General features: G+C 36.6%; 1 protein-coding gene across 1 annotated transcript; it reads left to right on the top strand.

Moving 5' to 3' along the window:
• The first annotated feature begins 2,388 nt into the window (after positions 1 to 2,388).
• On the top strand, positions 2,389 to 16,519 carry cep120 (centrosomal protein 120). Its single transcript, XM_083553695.1, has 20 exons — positions 2,389 to 2,587; positions 3,225 to 3,381; positions 3,534 to 3,648; positions 3,752 to 3,887; positions 4,300 to 4,448; positions 5,805 to 6,002; positions 6,126 to 6,350; positions 7,407 to 7,614; positions 7,717 to 7,909; positions 8,001 to 8,150; positions 8,281 to 8,463; positions 8,744 to 8,840; positions 9,001 to 9,153; positions 9,324 to 9,413; positions 9,504 to 9,596; positions 9,701 to 9,862; positions 12,178 to 12,300; positions 12,622 to 12,720; positions 14,850 to 14,995; positions 15,842 to 16,519. The coding sequence occupies exons 1-20, from the start codon at positions 2,539 to 2,541 to the stop codon at positions 16,041 to 16,043; spliced, it is 2,928 nt and encodes a 975-aa protein (XP_083409821.1). The 5' UTR covers positions 2,389 to 2,538; the 3' UTR covers positions 16,044 to 16,519.
• Positions 16,520 to 20,187: the final 3,668 nt, after the last annotated feature.

Genomic DNA, 20,187 nt, shown 5'->3' with positions numbered 1-20,187 from the left:
CATTCTTTTTTTATATAAAATTATTTTTATTGACCATTAAGGGTATTTGTTTATGCACAGTTCTTGTGACAGCATCTCAGTTGGTTGAGTTGCCTTCTTGAAAGCCTTCTTTAGGCATTCAAATGTTGATTTACTGGTATGCTTGTAACTGTTGTAATGCTGCAGAATCCAGTCTAATCCCATCCTAATCTGTCTAACATTTGACTCAAGAGCATTCTGATGTAAAGTGACGTTAATCTCTGTCTCAATGACTTTCTGGGTTCTGTAACTGTAAATACAAATCAGTCCAAATCATCACCCCATTCAGCACCATTCTTGACAGGAGGTGTTAAGCTTATATGCTGTGTTTCATTTTGTTTATGATGATCAAACATCTCCAGCTTGGACTCTGCAGCTCAAAAGATATTGTTTCAGAAATATTGTAGTTTGTTCAGATGCAATTTTGCAAAGTAATGCTGCCATGTATACTTTTGGAGGCTTTTTACTAACCTCCTTCCATTAGACTACTATTAGACTATTACTAGTTCAATCTTTTTCTGACACAAATTGTGTCATGCTTTCTTGGCATGATGCAGGAACATACCTGAATGCTCCAGAACAACAAACTGTGTCGAGGTATAAAAAGATAGAGGAAGTCACACTTCTTGGTGATTAATTAATCTTGTGAATTTTATTAGCACCTAACTGCTAATTATTTTTTGGGATTGTTAAAGTATGTTGTGTGTGCTTGATTTTTTGGTTTCAGAATGTTGTTATAATTTTTTGGGAAGAAAATCACTTTCGCTATAATAATTGTTGAGCACTATATTTATTTTTACACAAGTTAATTATAATGACAGTAGCAGTACTTTTACTAAAGTCTGCATGTTTCATACTTTATCCAACACTTCTAGTAACTTGTGACAAATCTGTAAAAGAGTAAAAAAAATTGTCTGGGAAGTATGGTCTGAGCTAAACCCACACTGTTACTTCTGGGCTTCAAACTTAGGTCCAGTGATGGAGTCTCATCTCCACAACTTTGGTATTGTCTGCTTTTTAAAGGATTACTAGTTTGCTTAATTTAACTCTGTGACCACTGTTTGCACCCATAAACAATGTGCCAGCTAATCACATTTTTCTCAACAGTGCTTCAGTAATACCTATGCACATGACAGCGAACATGATAATGTTGAATAATGTGGATATCAGCATGCTGAAAAGTCAGAAGTCATCCAGATTGTGTGATATATGCCACCCAGTTTGTTGAGTGTGTTTGTGTTTATTTCCAGCCCTGGTGACCAACGCTATGAGAAATGAGCTAGCTAAGCAAATTCATACCTGTTTCATAAACATAATAAGATTTACTGATGATTTAGCTAAAGATGAACTCATGCAAAAAAGACATTAACCACAGATGAGATCGCAAGGCTTTACCTTTTTATTTATTAATAACAATGACATCAGTGTCTTGTTACTATTGCCTGAAATACTACACATTCCAACTAAAACTTGTTTACTATTTCCAAAAATACGTGAATCATCTTACGCAGCCCTGTTGTGTGTGTTGTTGAGTGACAGAGCAAGACTTCTCCACATCTATCAAAATGGCCATGAGCCCAAAACCATCTTTTTAATTACTTAAAATAAAATTTGTGCAAATAAGGCTACAGGTGTTGTGGCAAGTTAGAGTCAGGAGTTTCTTCCATAATGTAATACTTATTTTTAAATGTTTTGTTTGGTGTTAAACTGTGTGTGTGTGTGTGTGTGTGTGTGTGTGTGTGTGTGTGTGTGTGTGTGTGTGTGTGTGTGTGTGTGTGTGTGTTTGCGGTCTCTCTCTTTTTTATGCTTTAGCGAATCTAAACAAAGTTGGTAAAAGTCAAAAGTAAAATATTTGACTTTGAAATAAAAAAGCTACTTTAGTTCTGTAACAGATTAAATTTACTTTGTTGGTTGCTGTCCACCACTGCAAATTACACAGTAGGGACTGTAATTAATATGGATTGATTGCTTCAATGGCTTAGGACTACGATTGGCATGAACTGTTTTGCATTTAAGCGTGTATCAGACTATAATGAATGGGCATTCTGTGCCCTTCTGGGTCTGGTTCCTCTCAAGGTTTCTTCCTCATACCATCTCAGTGAGTTTTTCCTTGCCATCCTAACATAGGCTTGCTATTTAAAAATAAATGTATAAGCACTTATATTATATATGATATATAATATAGCATAACCTATTAATCTTTTTACGGCTGCTTCGGGACAATGTACATAAGAGCGCACTGGCTTGTGCAACCCTACTGGCTGGGTTGTACATTGTTATTAATACAAATAAACCTGATTTCAATTGTATTAATATATTACACGCACATCCTGTACTGCAGGGGGCGCTGTGACCCCGGCTACGGCTTTCACATACAAACATACGCCACTCAGAGCCACAGGTTTCGTTGACGTTCGGATTTAAACAAGGAGCGGGGTGTAAACACTGGTGCCGAACGGGCAATATGAGCATCTTTAGAAAATTACGAATGCGTACAAACTAAAATTGGTCACGAATGTCATGGCCTCGAAATCAGACCAACTTCTTATCGTCGTTTCCATTCTTGAAGGTTTGTGCAACTTGCATCCATAATCCTTTGTGCGCCTGTAGCTTTGTTAGCCTGCGAACTAGCCAGTTGCAGATGACAGAAAAAAAGAACTAGTGTAAAAGTGTGGCAAATATGCTTTAACTACTTTAAATACTTTAACTCTTAAATAAGAATCTAACAGCGCTTACTCGGTATATCTAGTTAACTTACTTCAATGTCCAATCATGTGACAGTTTAAACGGCTTGTTGTTGTATCCAAGCAAACATGTGAAGAAACAAACCTACTGTAACCCAGACCCTGTTTTCTGAGCACAATGATGTCCAGTTAAAAACTAACAGCAGCTTTTAAATTTATGTTTAAGCACCTAATATATAAAAATAACTGTAGCTTTTTGCTGTCATGGTTGTAATGGTATTGTCGTAATACAAATGTATGCTTTTTAGGATAGCAGTCTAAATCAATGTGTTATATATAATTCATGTCCTATGTTTTAAAAAAAAAAAAAAAAACGGTGAAGAAGCTAGTTCATTTACTTTTTTTTGTCTTTCTTCAAATATATAAATATAACGATATTTAATATGGTTGCCGTGGTCTACACATAGAATTATACAATATAATGATGAAGTGTTGTTATTCTTTTCCTTTTTACTGAAACAGGTCGTCATTTTCCCAAGAGACAGCAACAAACTTTGGTCGTACAAGCAAAGTTTGATGGGGAGCAGCTAGAGACAGACCCTGTGGAGCATAAAGAACAGCCACAGTTTTCTACAGAGCTGGCATGGGAGCTCGATCGCAAAACACTTCACCAGCATAGGTTGGTTCTGTGTGTTTATACTCTTCAATTTGTCGAATTATATATATATATATATATATATATATATATATATATTTTTTTTTTTTTTTTTTTTTTCTTAATTTGCTCATGTTGTGTGCTTTTTATGTATTGATGGATTTCCTGCTTTCCAGACTCCAGCGGACACCCATCAAGATACAGTGCTACGCAATTGATTCGAATACCTCGGCGAGAGAATGTGTCGGGTACATCGTCTTGGATCTCAGATCAGTCCAGGAAGTTAAGCAGGTAAATCTGGCGGGTAATGTGAACAGAATTGCATTCACATGCCATTGAGGAACACAAAGTGAAATCTCTTTTGAATTTTGCCCGTGATATTTTCTGTCGGCAGCCTCCGAAATGGTATTCCTTGCTAAGTAGTAAGTACACTAAACTGAAGCCATCATTGCTGTTGAGCCTGGTCCTGGAAAATGACACCAAACAGGCACCTGAACAATTAAAAGCAAAGAAAGCTCCACCAAGACCAGGTAATTTTTTATTTAATTTTTTTCTTCAAAAAAAGGGAAAAAGTAAAAAATTGCTGCTTTCTATTTGCAATGTAACTGCAATACATGCAGCTACACAATCAAACGTCTAATTGAATGCAGGATATACATGGTGGCCATCTTGCATACATGTAGTTAAAAGCATGCACAAACCAGGCCTATTTTTGGCTTCTTGCATATTAATGCCTTACTAGGCACCATGAATGCATTCCCATTGAGTTTTCTTTTTTTTTTTTTTATTGTTAGTTGAATTTGATTATATCTGTTCCTTGTTCCAAAATATTCCTTCGATGGAGCAAAATGATGTTAAAGAACTTTAGCTATTGCAGTACCTTTGTGTGCAATGTTTTACAAATGCTACATGTAACCATTAATTTACCTCAATGCTCTACAGGGTCTCCAAGCATGACAAAGCTCGAGTCAATAAAACTAGAGGTGATCCTGAACGAAGATGAAGGATATCATCAAATTGGGCCAGCAGACCTTTGCAAAGACCTGTTTGTTCTGTCTGTAACAGTAGCCTTTGCATCCAGACTGGAACAGGTAAAATTAAATTTGTAGATGTGACATACACCAACCCCTTAGAGATTTCTTTTGGAACCTTTATTAAGCTAGAGTTATATTTACATGGAAGTACTTTTAGTGATTCCTGATAATAGGTGTTTTAAATACAGTAAAAATCAGCAATATCATTTATTATAATAGTTATGTAGTAAAGATCTTTTGTATTTGGTCATTTCCAGAGCTCCCTAGGAAATGGCTTAAATGAATCCAATATTAATGTAATAATTAAACCATGGATATAGATACTGTAGTGAGATGTTTTTGAAACTGTTAACAGATTACAGTACTGCATTTTCATGTCGGAAATGGTTAGTCAAATTCAGTGGTGGACGAAGAACATTAACTATGTAGTTGAGTTAAAGTAGAGATGCCCTCGGTAAAATATTACTCCAGTAAAATTTAAAGGTGCTCCCTTAAACTTTTACTCAGGTAAAAATACAAAAGTATTTGCCTTTAAATGTACTTAAGTATCCAAATTACTATGATTTGTTATGGCTGTGGTGTTCCTATTACCATTTTTGTCACAAGACTCTCTTAATCAACTCTGTTTATGTGTAAAGACTGTAATGTTACTCTCAGCACAGCAGTGTTTTAATAGAATAATAATTTAAATCAAAATTCAAACACAGAGTCAAACACTGATTGATATCTATTACAATTATAATGAGCCCAAAAATGATTTTCTTTTACTTCAAAAACAATCACGCAAATAAGACCCTGGAGTTGTGGCAGGTTAGAGTCAGGAGTTTCTTCCATCATTTATTTACTCTCAAAATGTGCTGCTTGCTGTTGAACTGACGCTGAACTGTATGTTGGTGTTCAGTAAAAACCACCAAGCGCCAATCAAAACAAGTTTAAAACAGAAAGCACTTTACCCTGATTGGTGACTTTCTGTGCGCTTGACCAGTTACGTTTTTATCCACTCGTAAATAAAAAGGAACGACTGATTTCGTAAAATGCAATTGAGTAAAAGTAAGATATTTGACTTTGAAATGTAGTTAAGTAAAAATAAAATCTACACAAATGGAAATACTTTAGTAAAGTACAGAAACGTGAAAAGGCTGTATAAGTACAGTAACGAATTAAATTTACTTAATTAGTGTCCACAACTGGTCAAATACAGATAAATGACTTTACTGAACCAGTAAACCTAATAAAGCTGAACATTACTTATTATTAATTGTGTGAACTGTCTCTGCAATAGTACAGCATGGAACCTCTGTACTACAGTGTCATGAATTTCTTTTGTTTGTGCGCGTGTGTGTGTGTGTGTGTGTATATGTGTGTGTGTTGGCGCTCTCTCTTTTTTTTTTTTTTTTTTTTTTAATGCTTTAGCTAATCTCCAGTTCGACAAAGCTGGCAAAAGAAGGCTCTGAGTTTTTTTTCTTCTACACTTTGCTGGGCAATGATGTCACCAGCGAACCCTTTCAAAACCTCATGAATCCAAACTTTGAGCCAGAACGAGCCTCAGTTCGTATCCGCAGCAGCGACAAAGTCTTACGAGTTTTTTTCAACCAGCAGCATAACCTTCAGGTAATTCTGCAGCTCATTGATTTGGAATGTTTTCTGGCTATGGAGAGGTGTTCTGTATTTTCTACACATGTATTTAATTTGTCACTTTAACGTTTGCATATAAACACTGATCTTTATCTATAGATCCATCTCTGCTGTGGAAACCAGTCTTTAGGAAGCACTGAGGTCTCCCTTGCTGCACTCATGAAGAATAGTTTGGATCTGGTCAAACAAGTGGCCACTGTAGAGGGAGCCTTTGTCTTGAAACCACCAAATCGCATTCAACAGAATCGTCAGGCTGTTCCAGAGGATTTACTGCCAACAGTTGGAGTGGCAGTGACCTTGAGAAGAGAAGAAGTCGATGCTGAGGTATATAATGGGCCTAAATCAGTTGTTCAGTCGGAATTAAAAGCTGATTAGAATCAGATTTAAATGAGTGGCCTATCACAAGCAGAATTTACCTGTAAATCGGTCTCATTCTAAAATGAAACAATCTTTAGTTTCCTCTGAATATTAATCGCCTTTAGCCATTATTATACAAATTATATAGACATTTACATATGAGTTTATCATCATCATCATCATAATAATAATAAGAAGTAAATATTTAAATAAGTTTTGTTGAGTATGTTATGTGATGTTATTAAAAAAAAAGTAAATTAATTAAAGTAATGAACTCCACCTGCTTAATTAAGCAATATTGTGTGAGTGTAGTTATGCAGAATATCTGCACGGATGTGATTTGACTGTAGTAATCAAATTGTGCAAGTATTTAGTTTACCCTTTCTTATATATTTCTGCAGCACTTTCACTTACAACAAATTCTTTTTGTTTTTTTGTCAACTTCCCTGGTTTTCTTTTTCTTTCGTCAGTTTTGGAAAGACCTGTTCTGGGTAATGTTTTTTGGGGTGTACTATTTTCTTCATTAGTTGATCATTTTATATTCAAATCATTTTCTGTCCCTGTCCTGATTGATGCCTTTTGACAATGATCTGAGGAACATGCAGCTTTTTAAACTCTTTGAGGTTCATGGCTTCAGCAAACAGATGAAATCAAGAACATGAGCTTTGCACATGAGATTGAATCTGATTGGTTAGTTCTGAGAAGTCACATAAACCCTTATTAAATGGTATGTGCACTTGCGTAACCATGTTAGTGTAAATTCTCAAACACTTGGCTAAAACCTGAATAGGGCCTTTTTTGATTTCAAAACAACCTCAAAGCTTCGTGGTGTGACACTCCCCAAAATGATGGGAAAATTTATTTGAATTTTCTTTTCATTTGTATACGCAAAAAGATCTGACATGATATCTCTTGGTTTGATTTTTTTTACATGACAGAACCTAAAGTTTTATTGCAGGTTTTTTTTTTTTAAATAACCACTAAAAAAATCTGCTGTTAATGTTATGATCTGTTTTTGATAAGCTGTTAGAGCTGCCCATGAAGACTCCAGTGAAAAAAAGTCCAGCAGTGCATTTCCTTCCCGAGTCAACCCCATCTGAGCCGAGACAACGTAGCCCATCTCCTGTCCTGTCCCAAAGGTCTCAGTCACCCTCCCCTGAACATCAGAATTCAGAGACTGAAGCTGAGAGTCTGCCTGATGATGCAAGGGAAGCCCAGCCAGAACAATCTGGTGAGACTGTTGGCAGACTTAATAATTCAGTTAAATTATGTGTATTTTCAGTGAGATGCTGACAGACTTTTATTCCAATGCTTGATGTTTTTGCTGTTTTAGATTTGCCTGTGCCTCCATTGGCTGCATCTGAAAATGTGCTACCAGAAAGTGAACCAGAAATTCTATCCTCTTCCATTGCTGTGTCTGCTCCGAAGATCGCCATTCCAGCCTCAGCACATCATTACTGCTTCTCCATAGATTTGCGTAGTGTCAGAGATCTTAATGTGAGCTTCCCTGTGAACTGCATACTGAGGTAGTCTTAATTTATGTTTCCAGTTAAAAGTTGGCTTTTCTACTAATTAGGGTGATAAACTCATTGTAAAATTCGTCACATTTGCATGTAGGTATGCCTACCAGTTCTTTGGGAGTGCAGCCCCAATAATGACTAACCCTGCAGTGGAAATTAAGAAGAACACCGAGGTATTCCTGCCTCAGTCCTACTGTGCCTTTGATTTTGCTGCACCGCCCAATCAATTACAGGATACATTCTTGAGGTGACTTCACATGTATTCTCAAAATCACATTTCATCACATGTAAATGTTTTGAATATGAACAGAAAAGGGTTTACAAAAGTCATTTCACTGGTACAGCGTAGAGTCGCCTTATTATACTGGTTCTTCCAGGGTTCCCCTGCTGGTAGAAATGTGGCATCGAGACCCTGCTGCTAAAGATGTCCTACTTGGCATGGCCAGCGTTCAGCTTTCCCACCTCCTCACTTCTGAGAAAACCCGCTTCCTTGGCCATTCGGGACAGCAGCACTGGAGACAGACCTACTCTGAGAGGCTAGCTGTTAACAGAACAACGGGGTTTGTATAGTATTTAGGTTTCTGCCACTTTAGCTTTTATCATGCGAAGTGAATACTGTGTATTTCTTGTAATTTATTGTGGTATTTTATTTGCATTACCATAAAACTACCTCTAGATGGCAGACATGCAGCACTTTAGTTATACTTAAATCCCTTCCATTTCCAAAAAATAAATAAGATTTGTATTGCATGTAATATTCTGGTTTATAACTTATAGCAATAATTGATTTCACTATATTTCACGAGTACCTGATATCTGATCTTATTCTATTTTATATAGATCAAATGAGAAGGTGGCTGAGCTTAGCTATGTGGCAGTTCTGGAGGATATGGGTTTGGTGAAAGCCCAGGCTGTCCTCATATCTGAATCCTCCCAGGTAAAACTTGATTAATGTTTATGACTGATTCTTTTTCCCCCAGTCAATAGTGATTTTAGTAAATACCTTTTGATTAGGTTATGTTTCCATAAATTCCATATATCGTGTTATTGATTTGGGTTATATTGGGTTAAGTATTGATAGTCTTTTCATATTACAGAGTGCTAATCAGGTGTGCCATAAGCCAGCAGCTCCTTCTAAGCCTTACGGTGGGAATGAGGTAGGGACGAAACCTCGGGAGACCCTGGAGTATAGAGCAGCAATGGAGCTTGAGATGTGGAAGGAAATGCAAGAAGATCTATTTGAAAATCAGGTTACCTCTTTTTCAAGAATGAATCTTAAGAAAAATTATTATAAATATCATTTTAATTAAAATATTTGTGTACTGATTTAATAACCACACTCCTTGCTGATTTTGAGAGTAAATTTGTGCATTATAACATTTCATTAAGTCGGGGACTGCTGTGGTTTTGATATCTGTAGCTGAAGCAGAAAGAACTGAGCCATATGCAGGCCCTGGCTGAGGAGTGGAGGAAAAGAGATCGGGAACGAGAAGCACTCGTTAAAAAGAAGGTACTTCTTATGGGACTGAGGTTGATTTGTATGTTGTTGTTTTTTTTTTAAACCAGATTGCCAAGATTGTTTTTTATTTTTTATCTCAAGGAGATGGAGTATAATCTTTTGGAAGAACAGCTTCAGAAGGCTCTAGCTGATCTAGAAAAAAGAGAAAAAACTCTAGCTCATGCAGAGATGGAGGTTGGTTTATTTGATTTGTTGTGGTGGTGGTGGTGTGTTTTTTATATATTTATTTTGCAGCACTATACAGAGATACTGAATGTGACGGGCATGTGTATTATTAGACACAGAGGCTGCAGCGGGAAATGCGCGTGGAACATGAGTTCCTCAAGCGGGAGCTCCAGGACAGCACCAGGCGTTTACGTGAAGACTGTGCTCACCAGGTGGAGCTGGAGAGATCAAAGGTCAGGCAGCTTGAGGAGGACCTTGCAAGGCGTCAACAGCAGGTAGGCGTGACCGAGGTTGTGCAGCAAGTTTATGCTTTAATAGAGGGAGTAGCATAGGAGAAAGGGCTGACCTCAAGGTCAATGGGGCGTAAGATCACCCCTCCCCCTTCTCCTGAAGCCTGATTAAAAAAGTAAGTACTACTAAGGCCTGGATTGACCAAGGGAACGCTATGGCTTTAGTGACTACTGTGTATTCTTTCTCACAACACAGCTTAAGTAAAGAAGAGAATGAATGAGCTCATGCTCCCAGTTTTACTAATGTTTTATTTGCTATTCTTGGGCTTTTCTTTGTTTTATTGCATTATTGTATAAATAAACTAAAACAGAATTGTCACTATTTTTCAGTAGGTAGTTGTTGCCTAGTAGTTAGAGCTCTGGGCTTTTAATCATTAACAACTTAACAACTTAAGCTGCAATTACTGGGTCAGTCATCTGCCCTATTAGCTGATTTGGGTAAAAGTATCTGACCGAAATGTAAATGTAAAATACTCTGGAAGATGTCCTTGAATGAGTCACTCCAGAAGGCCTCTGATTTACACATCATATAACAGGATGCATGAATCTTATTAGCTATATATATATATATATATAATATAATATGCGCAGAGGGTCAAGTGACTTTCTTCATTCTCCTTGTCATTAAGGATTTTCATTTAGAAAACAAATCATCGGAGCCAGTGAAATCACTGTGGCTCATGTAGTGATTTGCGGCGCTGGTAGTGAAGATGCATGTTTTTAATGTGTTTCTATATTACAATCAGTGCAAATTTAGTCTTAAATCACATTGGATTTAGCATTAAAATAAAGGTTTTCCATGCAGGTAATGTGGCATGAAGAAAAATCATACCTTAAGTAGAATTGCAAGCACTTTATTCACTCAGCTTTTACCAGCCACAAACATGTTTCTACCAGAGAATCTTTTCAGTGAGAACTAGGGAAGAAATTGCTTCACTGGCAGACAGACTCTTGGCAGCACTGAGCAAACCTTGGCTTTCTATTTTAATAATCTTGAATGTTACACGCAGTATTTACTTGAGCACATTTTTATCATTGATCTAATTAATCATCTGACCAACAAGTCCTTTTTAAAGCCTCCTAACTTGACTTGACTTGCCAGACAGTGTTTCTGTTTTTTTTTTTTTTTTTTTTTTTTTTTTTTCTTTTTTCCATTTTCCTCTTATGACCATATTTCTCAAGGCTTTTTTTTTTTCAACAGACAAATGCTTCATGTCTTAACCAGACTCGTGTCATGCTTTGCACAGACAGCCCACCTACTGAAATAGTTCAGTCTGCCGTCTCATTTCTTTCCCCAAAACATCTGGACTGGCCCTGGATCTAACAAATCAACCAAAGTAGGTTTCTGACATGCGAAAAGGAGAAGGGCCTTTGTGATGAGAGATCCTCGGCTGAAGTTGCCGCATGACTCTATATCTTGTCTTCCCTCCCGTGTCAGGAACGTGTAAACATACATTTGTCCTGTGTCAGCACACACTAACTAGTTTATCAGACCAGAATTCTTCCTGCCTGTTCTGCTGGACACTGCTTGCCTTGTGTCGGACTATGCTATTTTGTGTGTGTGTGTGTGTGTGTGTGTGTGTGTGTGTGTGTGTGTGTGTGTGTGTGTGTTATGTTATGTTTTTTGGTGTCTGGTTTATATCACAAAGGGAAGACTGGAATGGGGAAAGCTCATTGGGATTTAGTTACAATAGATGCTGCCTAGGACCCTTGAAGTGCTGTGCCTCTTGAGTGTGTTTTGAAGTAGTATCTCATTAACTGAGTGATAAGCTGTTGTTTGCAATCAGAAGTGTTAAGCTCTATGTACACATGTGGAATCAGATATGCATGTGAACTTTTTTTTTGTTTTTGTTTTTTTTAAAGCATCCTGACAATTCTACCTTTTTAGATTACACATGCACACAATTCTTACTGCTAGCTTGTTGTCAATAGATACAGTAATGTTCAATAGCTGAGCAATATTTAGTGCCAGGATGATGATCCATTGATTAGATTATTTTCCACCTGAGTAGAGACATGCTTGAGGTCCTGTAATTCCAGCTTTATTTTCCATTACTGACATTTTTGCCAGTTTTTAGATAAAACAAAGTCAACATTTTAAAAGTGTTTCTTTTATATTACTCTTTTTATTTTTTATTATTTCAACATGCAACACAACAATATGTTGCATCCTTAAAATAGACTTTTAAAACAATTTACTGTTTTTAAAAAAAAAATTATTTGTATTTTTTTTTTTTTTATTATTATTTTTTATTTAGCTTTTGTTTATGTTGAGTGTGTGTGTTTGTTTCCATCAAAAGGTAACAGATGCTGAAAAGAAGTACAAACTCCTGGAAAATGAATTTCAGCATTATCGTGACCAGCAGAACGTTCGGCCCAAAATCCATTTGCAGTCTGAGATTAACTTGCTCCGATTAGAGAAGGTTAGTAAATGATTAGTAAAAGTGACCTGTAAAGTAGTATTACCCACCACTTTTATACCATTGATCTTATACCATGGCTTAATCTGAAATTTGACTTGGGGGAACAGAAAACATTTTATATGCATTAGTAACATGTGAAAAGATTATGTATAGGTGTGCTGGATATTAATTCTTTTTAGAGACAAACTGTTATAGATAAAATATCTATCTATCTGTCTGTGTGTGTGTGTGTGTGTGTGTGTGTGTGTGTGTGTGTGTGTGTGTGTGTGTGTGTGTGTGTGTGTGTGTGTGTGTTATGTAACTTTATTTTTTTTATTAAAGTCTGAACTGGAACGAAAATTTGAATCAACAACAAAATCTAAACTTCACTACAAGCAGCAGTGGGGCCGTGCTCTAAAAGAACTGGCAAGATTTAAGCAGGTAAGCCATTGTAAATGCTTTAAAACACAGTTTAGTATGTTGCCATGATCTATTTGCTTGACCAAAGTTTATGGTATGAAATAAAGGTTGTAGATTTGTACATAGTCTTCGAGTAACTACGCTGAATTTGGAAACTCCGTGTTGTATATACTGTATGTCTTTCATCATAGCCTTAGGTCAAAAGCAAAGGAAAGTGAGGTGTGTTGTATCTCACGTGAGTAGCTGAGAATGTAGGTAAAGGCAGCTCAAGACAAATTTGTATTTTCTTAGTGCATTTCCTGCCAGAAGTATATTATAATTTTCCAGGGTTGAAGAACACTTCTACATGGTGCTCTGAGAAGTAGCAAGGCAGCCTCTAACTTGTGGTGTTTGCTTTGAAACATTGAACTCCTTCTCAAGTGAACCCTGTAAAGACTAATACCAATGTAAACAGAGCAGACGCAAAGAGCTTATCAGGCCTTACTAATAACTGTTAAAGACAGAGTCCAGCTGGAAAGTCTGAGTTGTCTTTTTCCCCCCTTGCCTTTTTTCTTTCTTCTCTTTAAGTGCCAGATATCTGTTAAGAAAACATTGGTTGATTTATAGTGCACAAAGGGGTCTATAACTTAATATGAAAGAGACCTATAAATCAGATCTGTATTATGCTAAGCTTTAGCCTGCACAGTAACCAGCTGAACATTTTTGCTTGTTGAAAGATCTTAAGGTGTGATGCTTGCATTTACATGTTATTACATTCATCTAAATATTCACATGTAATTTTTGATGGGCCGGTTTAGCGAAATCCCTGTCTAGAAACTCACTGATGGGTTTTAGATGGGTTTTATAAATAAATAAGCAAATATAGTATATTTTGGAAGCCGTAAGTGAACAGATGGCAGAATTCATTAAAGTTACTTAATACTTAAAAAATTATTAGCCATAATGCATTTTTCTCACCCACTGAGGGAATATTCTCTGTCTTTAGCTGCTCAAAGGAGCAGCCCTGCCTTTTAAAAAATGACTTTAACAATATTTTTGCCAATTTGAAAAGCTGGGAAAACTTAAGCCATGAATTCCCCAGGTGCTTGTCCTGGTCTTGTCAACTCAGTCTTCAGCAGAAAACTGCAGTTGAGCTGCAGTCTGGAAGCCTTCTCCACTCCGAGTCCTCTGCCTGACCCCCTCTGGAGGAAAGCCACAGGTCATTCATTGGCCACTCAATTGCTATTTTTTTTTTTTTTTACTCCTCCGTCACCCCTAGGCCAAGGAAACCCAAAATACGTTTGTGTACACAATTTGTCAAGGTCTTAAGATGGTTAGTTGGGCCATCCTGCTGACATGCACCTTTTTTACTGTCAGTTTAGGGCTCTGATAATATTTAGTTTAGCCATCAACCTCAGGTAGCAAAGGAAACACTTCAGCCCCAGGGACCTTATGAAAATCTGCAGGATAATTGTTTCAGTGTTTTTCTTCACCATTTGCTTGGATTCAAATGCTATGTCTGTGTCTTGGTGGATTTGTTTTTCTTGTAATTTAGATTCTTGCAAATCTATTACTGGCCTCTAATGCTCCATGAGAAGACAAAATTAAATTAGATTATACATAAACATGTCCGTTCATGATAAAATTAAACCAAGTCATTAAGCTAGCTATTATGGAAGAGCTTGTTAAATTCTCACACAGGCTTTCATCTGTCAACAAAGGATCCAGAATATTGATGTGTGGTTACTTAATGGTAATGTAAGATCATGATGCCACTTTTAACCTCCGATTTCATCAGTTTCTCCTTAACATGCTATTTCTAAGGGTCAAATTAAATTAAGTGACAATTAGAATTAGGAATGTACAGTATTTCTGCAAAATAAATAGCTGGCAGTGTAACTAATGTGAACTAATAAATTATACACACTGGAATGTGTCACCATGTTGTTTATTTATGATAATGTGTGTATATATATATATATATATATATATATATATATATATATATATATATATATATATATATATATATATTAGACAAATCTCATTGATGCATTCCTGTTTTGTTTTGGGTTTTTGTGTATTTATTTTTCTCTACATGGAGGCATAATAGATTTGTTGAATCTCTTATTTTCTCTTGGGTATTTTTGGTTTTTTTTTTTTTTTCCTAGAGAGAACAGGAGAATGCTATGACACGGCTGAAGAAGCAGCAGCAAGAACTGGAGCACATGAGGCTACAGTATCTGGCAGCCCAAGAGAAGGAAGCTGTCAAGAATGAGAAACATGAGCTTCAGGACATCCGCAATGAGCTGAACAGGTAAAAGCTACCATGACCACCAAAAGGAAAATATTCCAAACCAAAACATCAGTAGCCAAAAAAATTTTAATCACAAATTAATTTTGCATTTCAGAATATGGAATTGGTATGATCAACTTAAGTTTGACTGAAAATTCTAGGTTTCTTAGTATTATTATTAATAATAATAATAATAATAATAATAATAATAATAATATTATGTGTGTAGGAACCTGGGTTCAACAATGCAATGTAATAGATGCATTAGAGAAGTGAAGAAAAGAGTGCAGGGTGGATAAGAGTGGCAGGAGTGATTTGTGATAAGAGTGAAAGGAAAAGTTTATAGGACTGTGGTGAGACCTGCGTTGTTGTATGGTTTAGAGACAGTGGCGTTGATTAAAAGACAGGAGGTGGAGCTGGAGGTAGCAGAGATTTTCATTGGGAGTGATGCAGATGGACAGGATTAGAATTGAGTATATTAGAGGGATGTTTTGGAGACAAGGTGAGGGAGGTGAGATTAAGATGGTTTGGACATGTGCAGAGGAGGGACATGGGGTATATCGGTAGGAGAATTCTGAGGATGGAGCCACCAGAAAGGAGGAAAAGAGGAAGCCCAAGGAGAAGGTTTATGGATGTGGTGAAGGAAGACATGCAGGTAGTTGGTTTGAAAGAGGCAGATGTAGAGGACAGGGGGGTGTGGAGACGGATGAGCCGCTATGGCGACCCCTAATGGGAGCAGCCGAAAGAATGTTATTAATAATTATTTAATAAAAATGATTATTGTCATTATTGTTTGTTTGTTTATTTATTTATTTCATAAAAATTTTATATGAAAAAATTATTCATTTCCCTGTCAATTATGTCCAGGCTGAAGCAGCAGGACGAGAAGAGAACATGGAAGGAGCCAACAAGCATGTCTTTAAATGAGAGTGCTGATGAGCATCTGAGCCGCTTATTGGAAGAGAGAGACACACTGCTTCGTACAGGTGTGTACACACACGAGGACCGTATCATTGCTGAACTCAACAGACAGATCCAAGAGGCTATGGCTAACAGAGTTTCAAACTAAATTATTATTTGGTGTTTCCCAATAAAGTACAATACTATGCTTAATATGCACACTCAATGATGGAACGGCTGAGTGTAGAATACATTGGCACATTAGAATTCATAATGCATTCTAAGCTTTTCTTATTTTTAGTTTTTTATATGTCCGTTGTAATGAATTGAAAATTATTAACGGTTCACCATGCACAGTAGTGTGTGTGTGTGTGTGTGTGTGTGTGTGTGTGTGTGTGTGTGTGTGTGTGTGTGTGTGTGTGTGTGTGTGTGTGTGTGTGTTCTTAACTGATTCCTGTAGTTTTTGGTGAAAGAAGGATTTCACCAGGTGGCACTATCTCTCAAGAAATGGTAGCAAAAATATTACATACCCTTTTTTAATATTCCTGAATTTCTTCTTTTGTGTCTATTTATTATATGACTCTTATTAATATGTACTGTTACTTTTATATTTGCATCAGTCCTAATAAATTATTTCTAATGTGCTATTAGGTTTTTTTTTTGCTAGCAGTGTAAGTATTAATTAGCTGTTGTTTTTTTAGATACATCTTTTAAGGAATATACAACATGCACTTTACAAGATTGATAAAACATTCGTGGATGTGTATTGATAGAACATAAAGATTGGGATGGCAACAGTAGCTCTTTTTGACATCCTGCATTTTATTTGTATATTTTTCCTATGCAAGAGTTATGAAAGTACTAAATACTTTTACACTAAACATTTGTTATGCTTTGACATTTTGCAGAAATGCAGAAATATATATACATTTATATACACAAAAAAGAAAAATCATGCCGAATGTAAATTGATTAGCAGAAATAATATACATGCATACTTGTCTATGTACATGTCTACTTGGATTAGTTGCTGCTGCTTATACGTGTACTATAATGAGCAAATGTATGTGGACCATCACACCCAACTGTGTACATTAATCAAGCTGGAAGATGTCTTAAATGTCCATATATGCTGTAGAATTACATATTCCCCATATTCCCTTCAATGGGTCTAAGGAACCATGCAATGCCTATTAAAGTGCCTGATCTCGCTAATGCTCTTGCAGCTGAAAGCCCAAAAGTCATATTCCAAATTCTTGTGCCAAGCCTTCCTAAAAAAAAAGCTAAAGTTATTATATACGACAAATAGTGTACACTAGGGAAAAGGTCTGCATTGTTTAAAAAGCAGCTGCGGGTATGATGGTCAGGTGTCCACAAACTTTAAGCCCCATTGAGCCATTGTCTTCTTCAAGCTGAATATGGTTATATAGTTGCCATTTATTTTTAGCCCAAGAGAAAATGACACATGATGTTATACTGGATGCATTCTTTCAAACCTAGCTCATTTTTTGAAAACTGATCCTGTCCTTGAGGAAGAATTTTAACTTCCAGCTTTTAGATAAATGCAGCAACGTAGCAGAGCAGAATCTCCTGAAAAGACGGTAGGTAAAGGGATACAAATGGAATCGTGTGTTTTGATTATTTTTTTTTTACCATGCCATATGCAGTTGCGGGATAATTAAAGAATAAATTGCACTATGTAGTGCACTTTATCTGGCTGCGAAGAGCATCACTCAGGAGCAATCCTGCTGTGTGAAGCCATTTAAGCAGATAGTGGCGTAATGCTTGTTTTGGGCACTTACGAGGACAGTCCATCAGCAACGGTTTGCAGAGCGGATAGACACACAGCCCTATCTACACATGTAGAGAGCCTTAACTATAGGATTAATGCTTGTCTGACACAGTGAGCAGCTTCATACCCCTTTAAAAGGCCATAGTGCTGAGCTTTGTTCTCAGTTCTTCAGCTCGCACACATTCCATGTTCCAGTTTCCATTGCATCCTGTAGGCCTAGCTCCTCTGGCTCTGCCAAGCAGGTTATAATTTACTGCCTCAGACAACAACAAATATGTCTTTCATGAAAAACTAAATCAGTCAACTTATTTTATTTTCATTTTCCGTCCTCCTCACAGCTTTAAGCATCCAGTTCTCGTCATGTTTGTACAGACATTGCCTGCGACTGACGTTTGTCGTTTGTATATACTATTGTCAACATTCAGACTATTTTCTCAGGCTTCATTTTTACTGGCTAATAGCAAATGAAATATGAATGCTGACAGTGAAAGTGCAATCAGCTGCTTTATCTAGGCACAAAAATGCACTTGAGCATATTTTCAGCATTATAACCCTGCTATGTGGTCAGATTGTTGACATGGACTGATTTAATAGCTTTCATGCTGAGGTTTGTGAACTTGTGGCCTCGCATGATGTTTTTGGGGGCACATCAACAAATGATCGAAAGCATATGACCTTGAATATCTCAAGGTGATTATGAACTTTTGGTTGATTATGAACATTGGTTTCACTCGACAGGCTCACTACTGAACATGGTCTATTGAACACTTGTGCAGTTGGTTCCAGGATATTTAGAATCCCACTGTGTTTCAAAAGATAAGTTGGTGTTAATGGCGCACTAATGTGATAAAGATGAAATGTACTGAAATCAAATACAGTCCAAAGAGAACAAGGATTCTTCAAACTTTTGCAAAGCAGTGCATGTTTCCAATTAGAATTTTAAATGAGAAAATTTAGTTTTATCACTAATTGCTTCTGAAAATGAGTCCTTTGTCCGTTTAGTGTTTCCAACTGCAGGAAATACCATAGAAAGTGGACCACTCACATAGAAACCCTGAAGCTTCGAGTATGTTTTCAAAATAATGTTTCATTGGATTATTTGTGGAGCCTTTGGGCCATGCAGTTTTTCACAGGTCGATGTTCCCACAGCGAATTTTTGTGATTGATAGTTAAAATTTGAACTATTTGTTTTGTAAATTGCTAATACTCCTTTGGGGCAATTTTCTTCTGTATCAAATCTGTAGCGATTACTACGCAAGAAAATCAGCCGAATTTTTCCTTGATCAAAAACTAAGAATGAGTAAACCAGGCACTTCAGGGTCCTTGTGAACTGTTTGTTCACATCTGGTTTGTCCAGCTAAAGATAAATATGCAGCATTATGCATGTTACCATAATTCAGTGTAATGGAATGTTCCCATGAACATAACTTCTTGTCAGCTATGTAAAATGTCACTCTGAGTTCTCAAAAACAAATTATTACAGCCTTCTATAGCAAGATCAGTGTTTATTAGAGCTGTGAAAATAATATGAAAATTAATCACTAACTGGCAGAGAATATATATTTGTGTATATGCAAACACTTTTAACTTGGCTGTCAGAAGCCTACATTGAAATATATGGCTGAATACCCTATTGAGATTCATAGCCATCTCACTTGTAAGTGAATATCATTAAATAAGCCAAAATAAACAAGACTGTGCCAAAGTGATGTTTATTCACTAGTTTCCAGTCATTTTCATGTTCTAGCTTGATTGTCAACGATAAATGTCAAGCAATAGTTTTACAGTACTAATGTGTGGCTAGCAGAATAAATGGTCTGAAGACCAGACCAGGGGTTTGAAAGAACTTCACTTGAAAGGTGTGCATATCAAGACGTAATAAATCAGAGCCAGAGCGAGTGAGCAGTGCTGAGTTCATGTTCAGATGGCCAGATCCATAACCCCGCGACAGTTGCCTGAACCGCAGAAACAGAGGCCCACAGGGACGTGACCTTTCGCACAGGCACCACAGGGGCCGGGGCCTGAGCGCTAACCTACGACGCCACACTGATACATCACCAACAACCAAAGATGAATTTCATGCTTTGGAGAACAAAAAAAAAAGTCTGAATGTGCCTCAATATAACTAATAGGACACTAGGAAACAATAAAGAAGGAAAATACAGTATATACCAGGTGAGTAACACAATATACATATGATTTACTCGTTAACATTCAATTCAGTGATATAAATGTTTTTTAATTTTCAGTTGTGATTGATCAAGATTTAATATTCTGGGGCTTTACAGCATTATCAGTATATTTCAGTATATATTCAATATATTTTCATTATTACAATACAGATTTCTATATTGTAATATTGTCATATTTGTACACTACCAAATGTAGATTAGTATAAAATGCTCTCATTCACATAGGAAAAGTGCTATGAAGGGGAAACAATTCATAAAAACAAGTAATAAATATATAAGTACATGCCATTAAAAAGGGCTGTCTTTATCCACCTTAACAGTTAATTTAC

The sequence above is a fragment of the Silurus aristotelis genome, assembly GCF_946808225.1.
Source record: "Silurus aristotelis genome assembly, chromosome: 11".
Classification (NCBI taxonomy): Eukaryota; Metazoa; Chordata; class Actinopteri; order Siluriformes; family Siluridae; genus Silurus; species Silurus aristotelis.
This window is presented reverse-complemented; position numbering and strand designations above follow the sequence as displayed.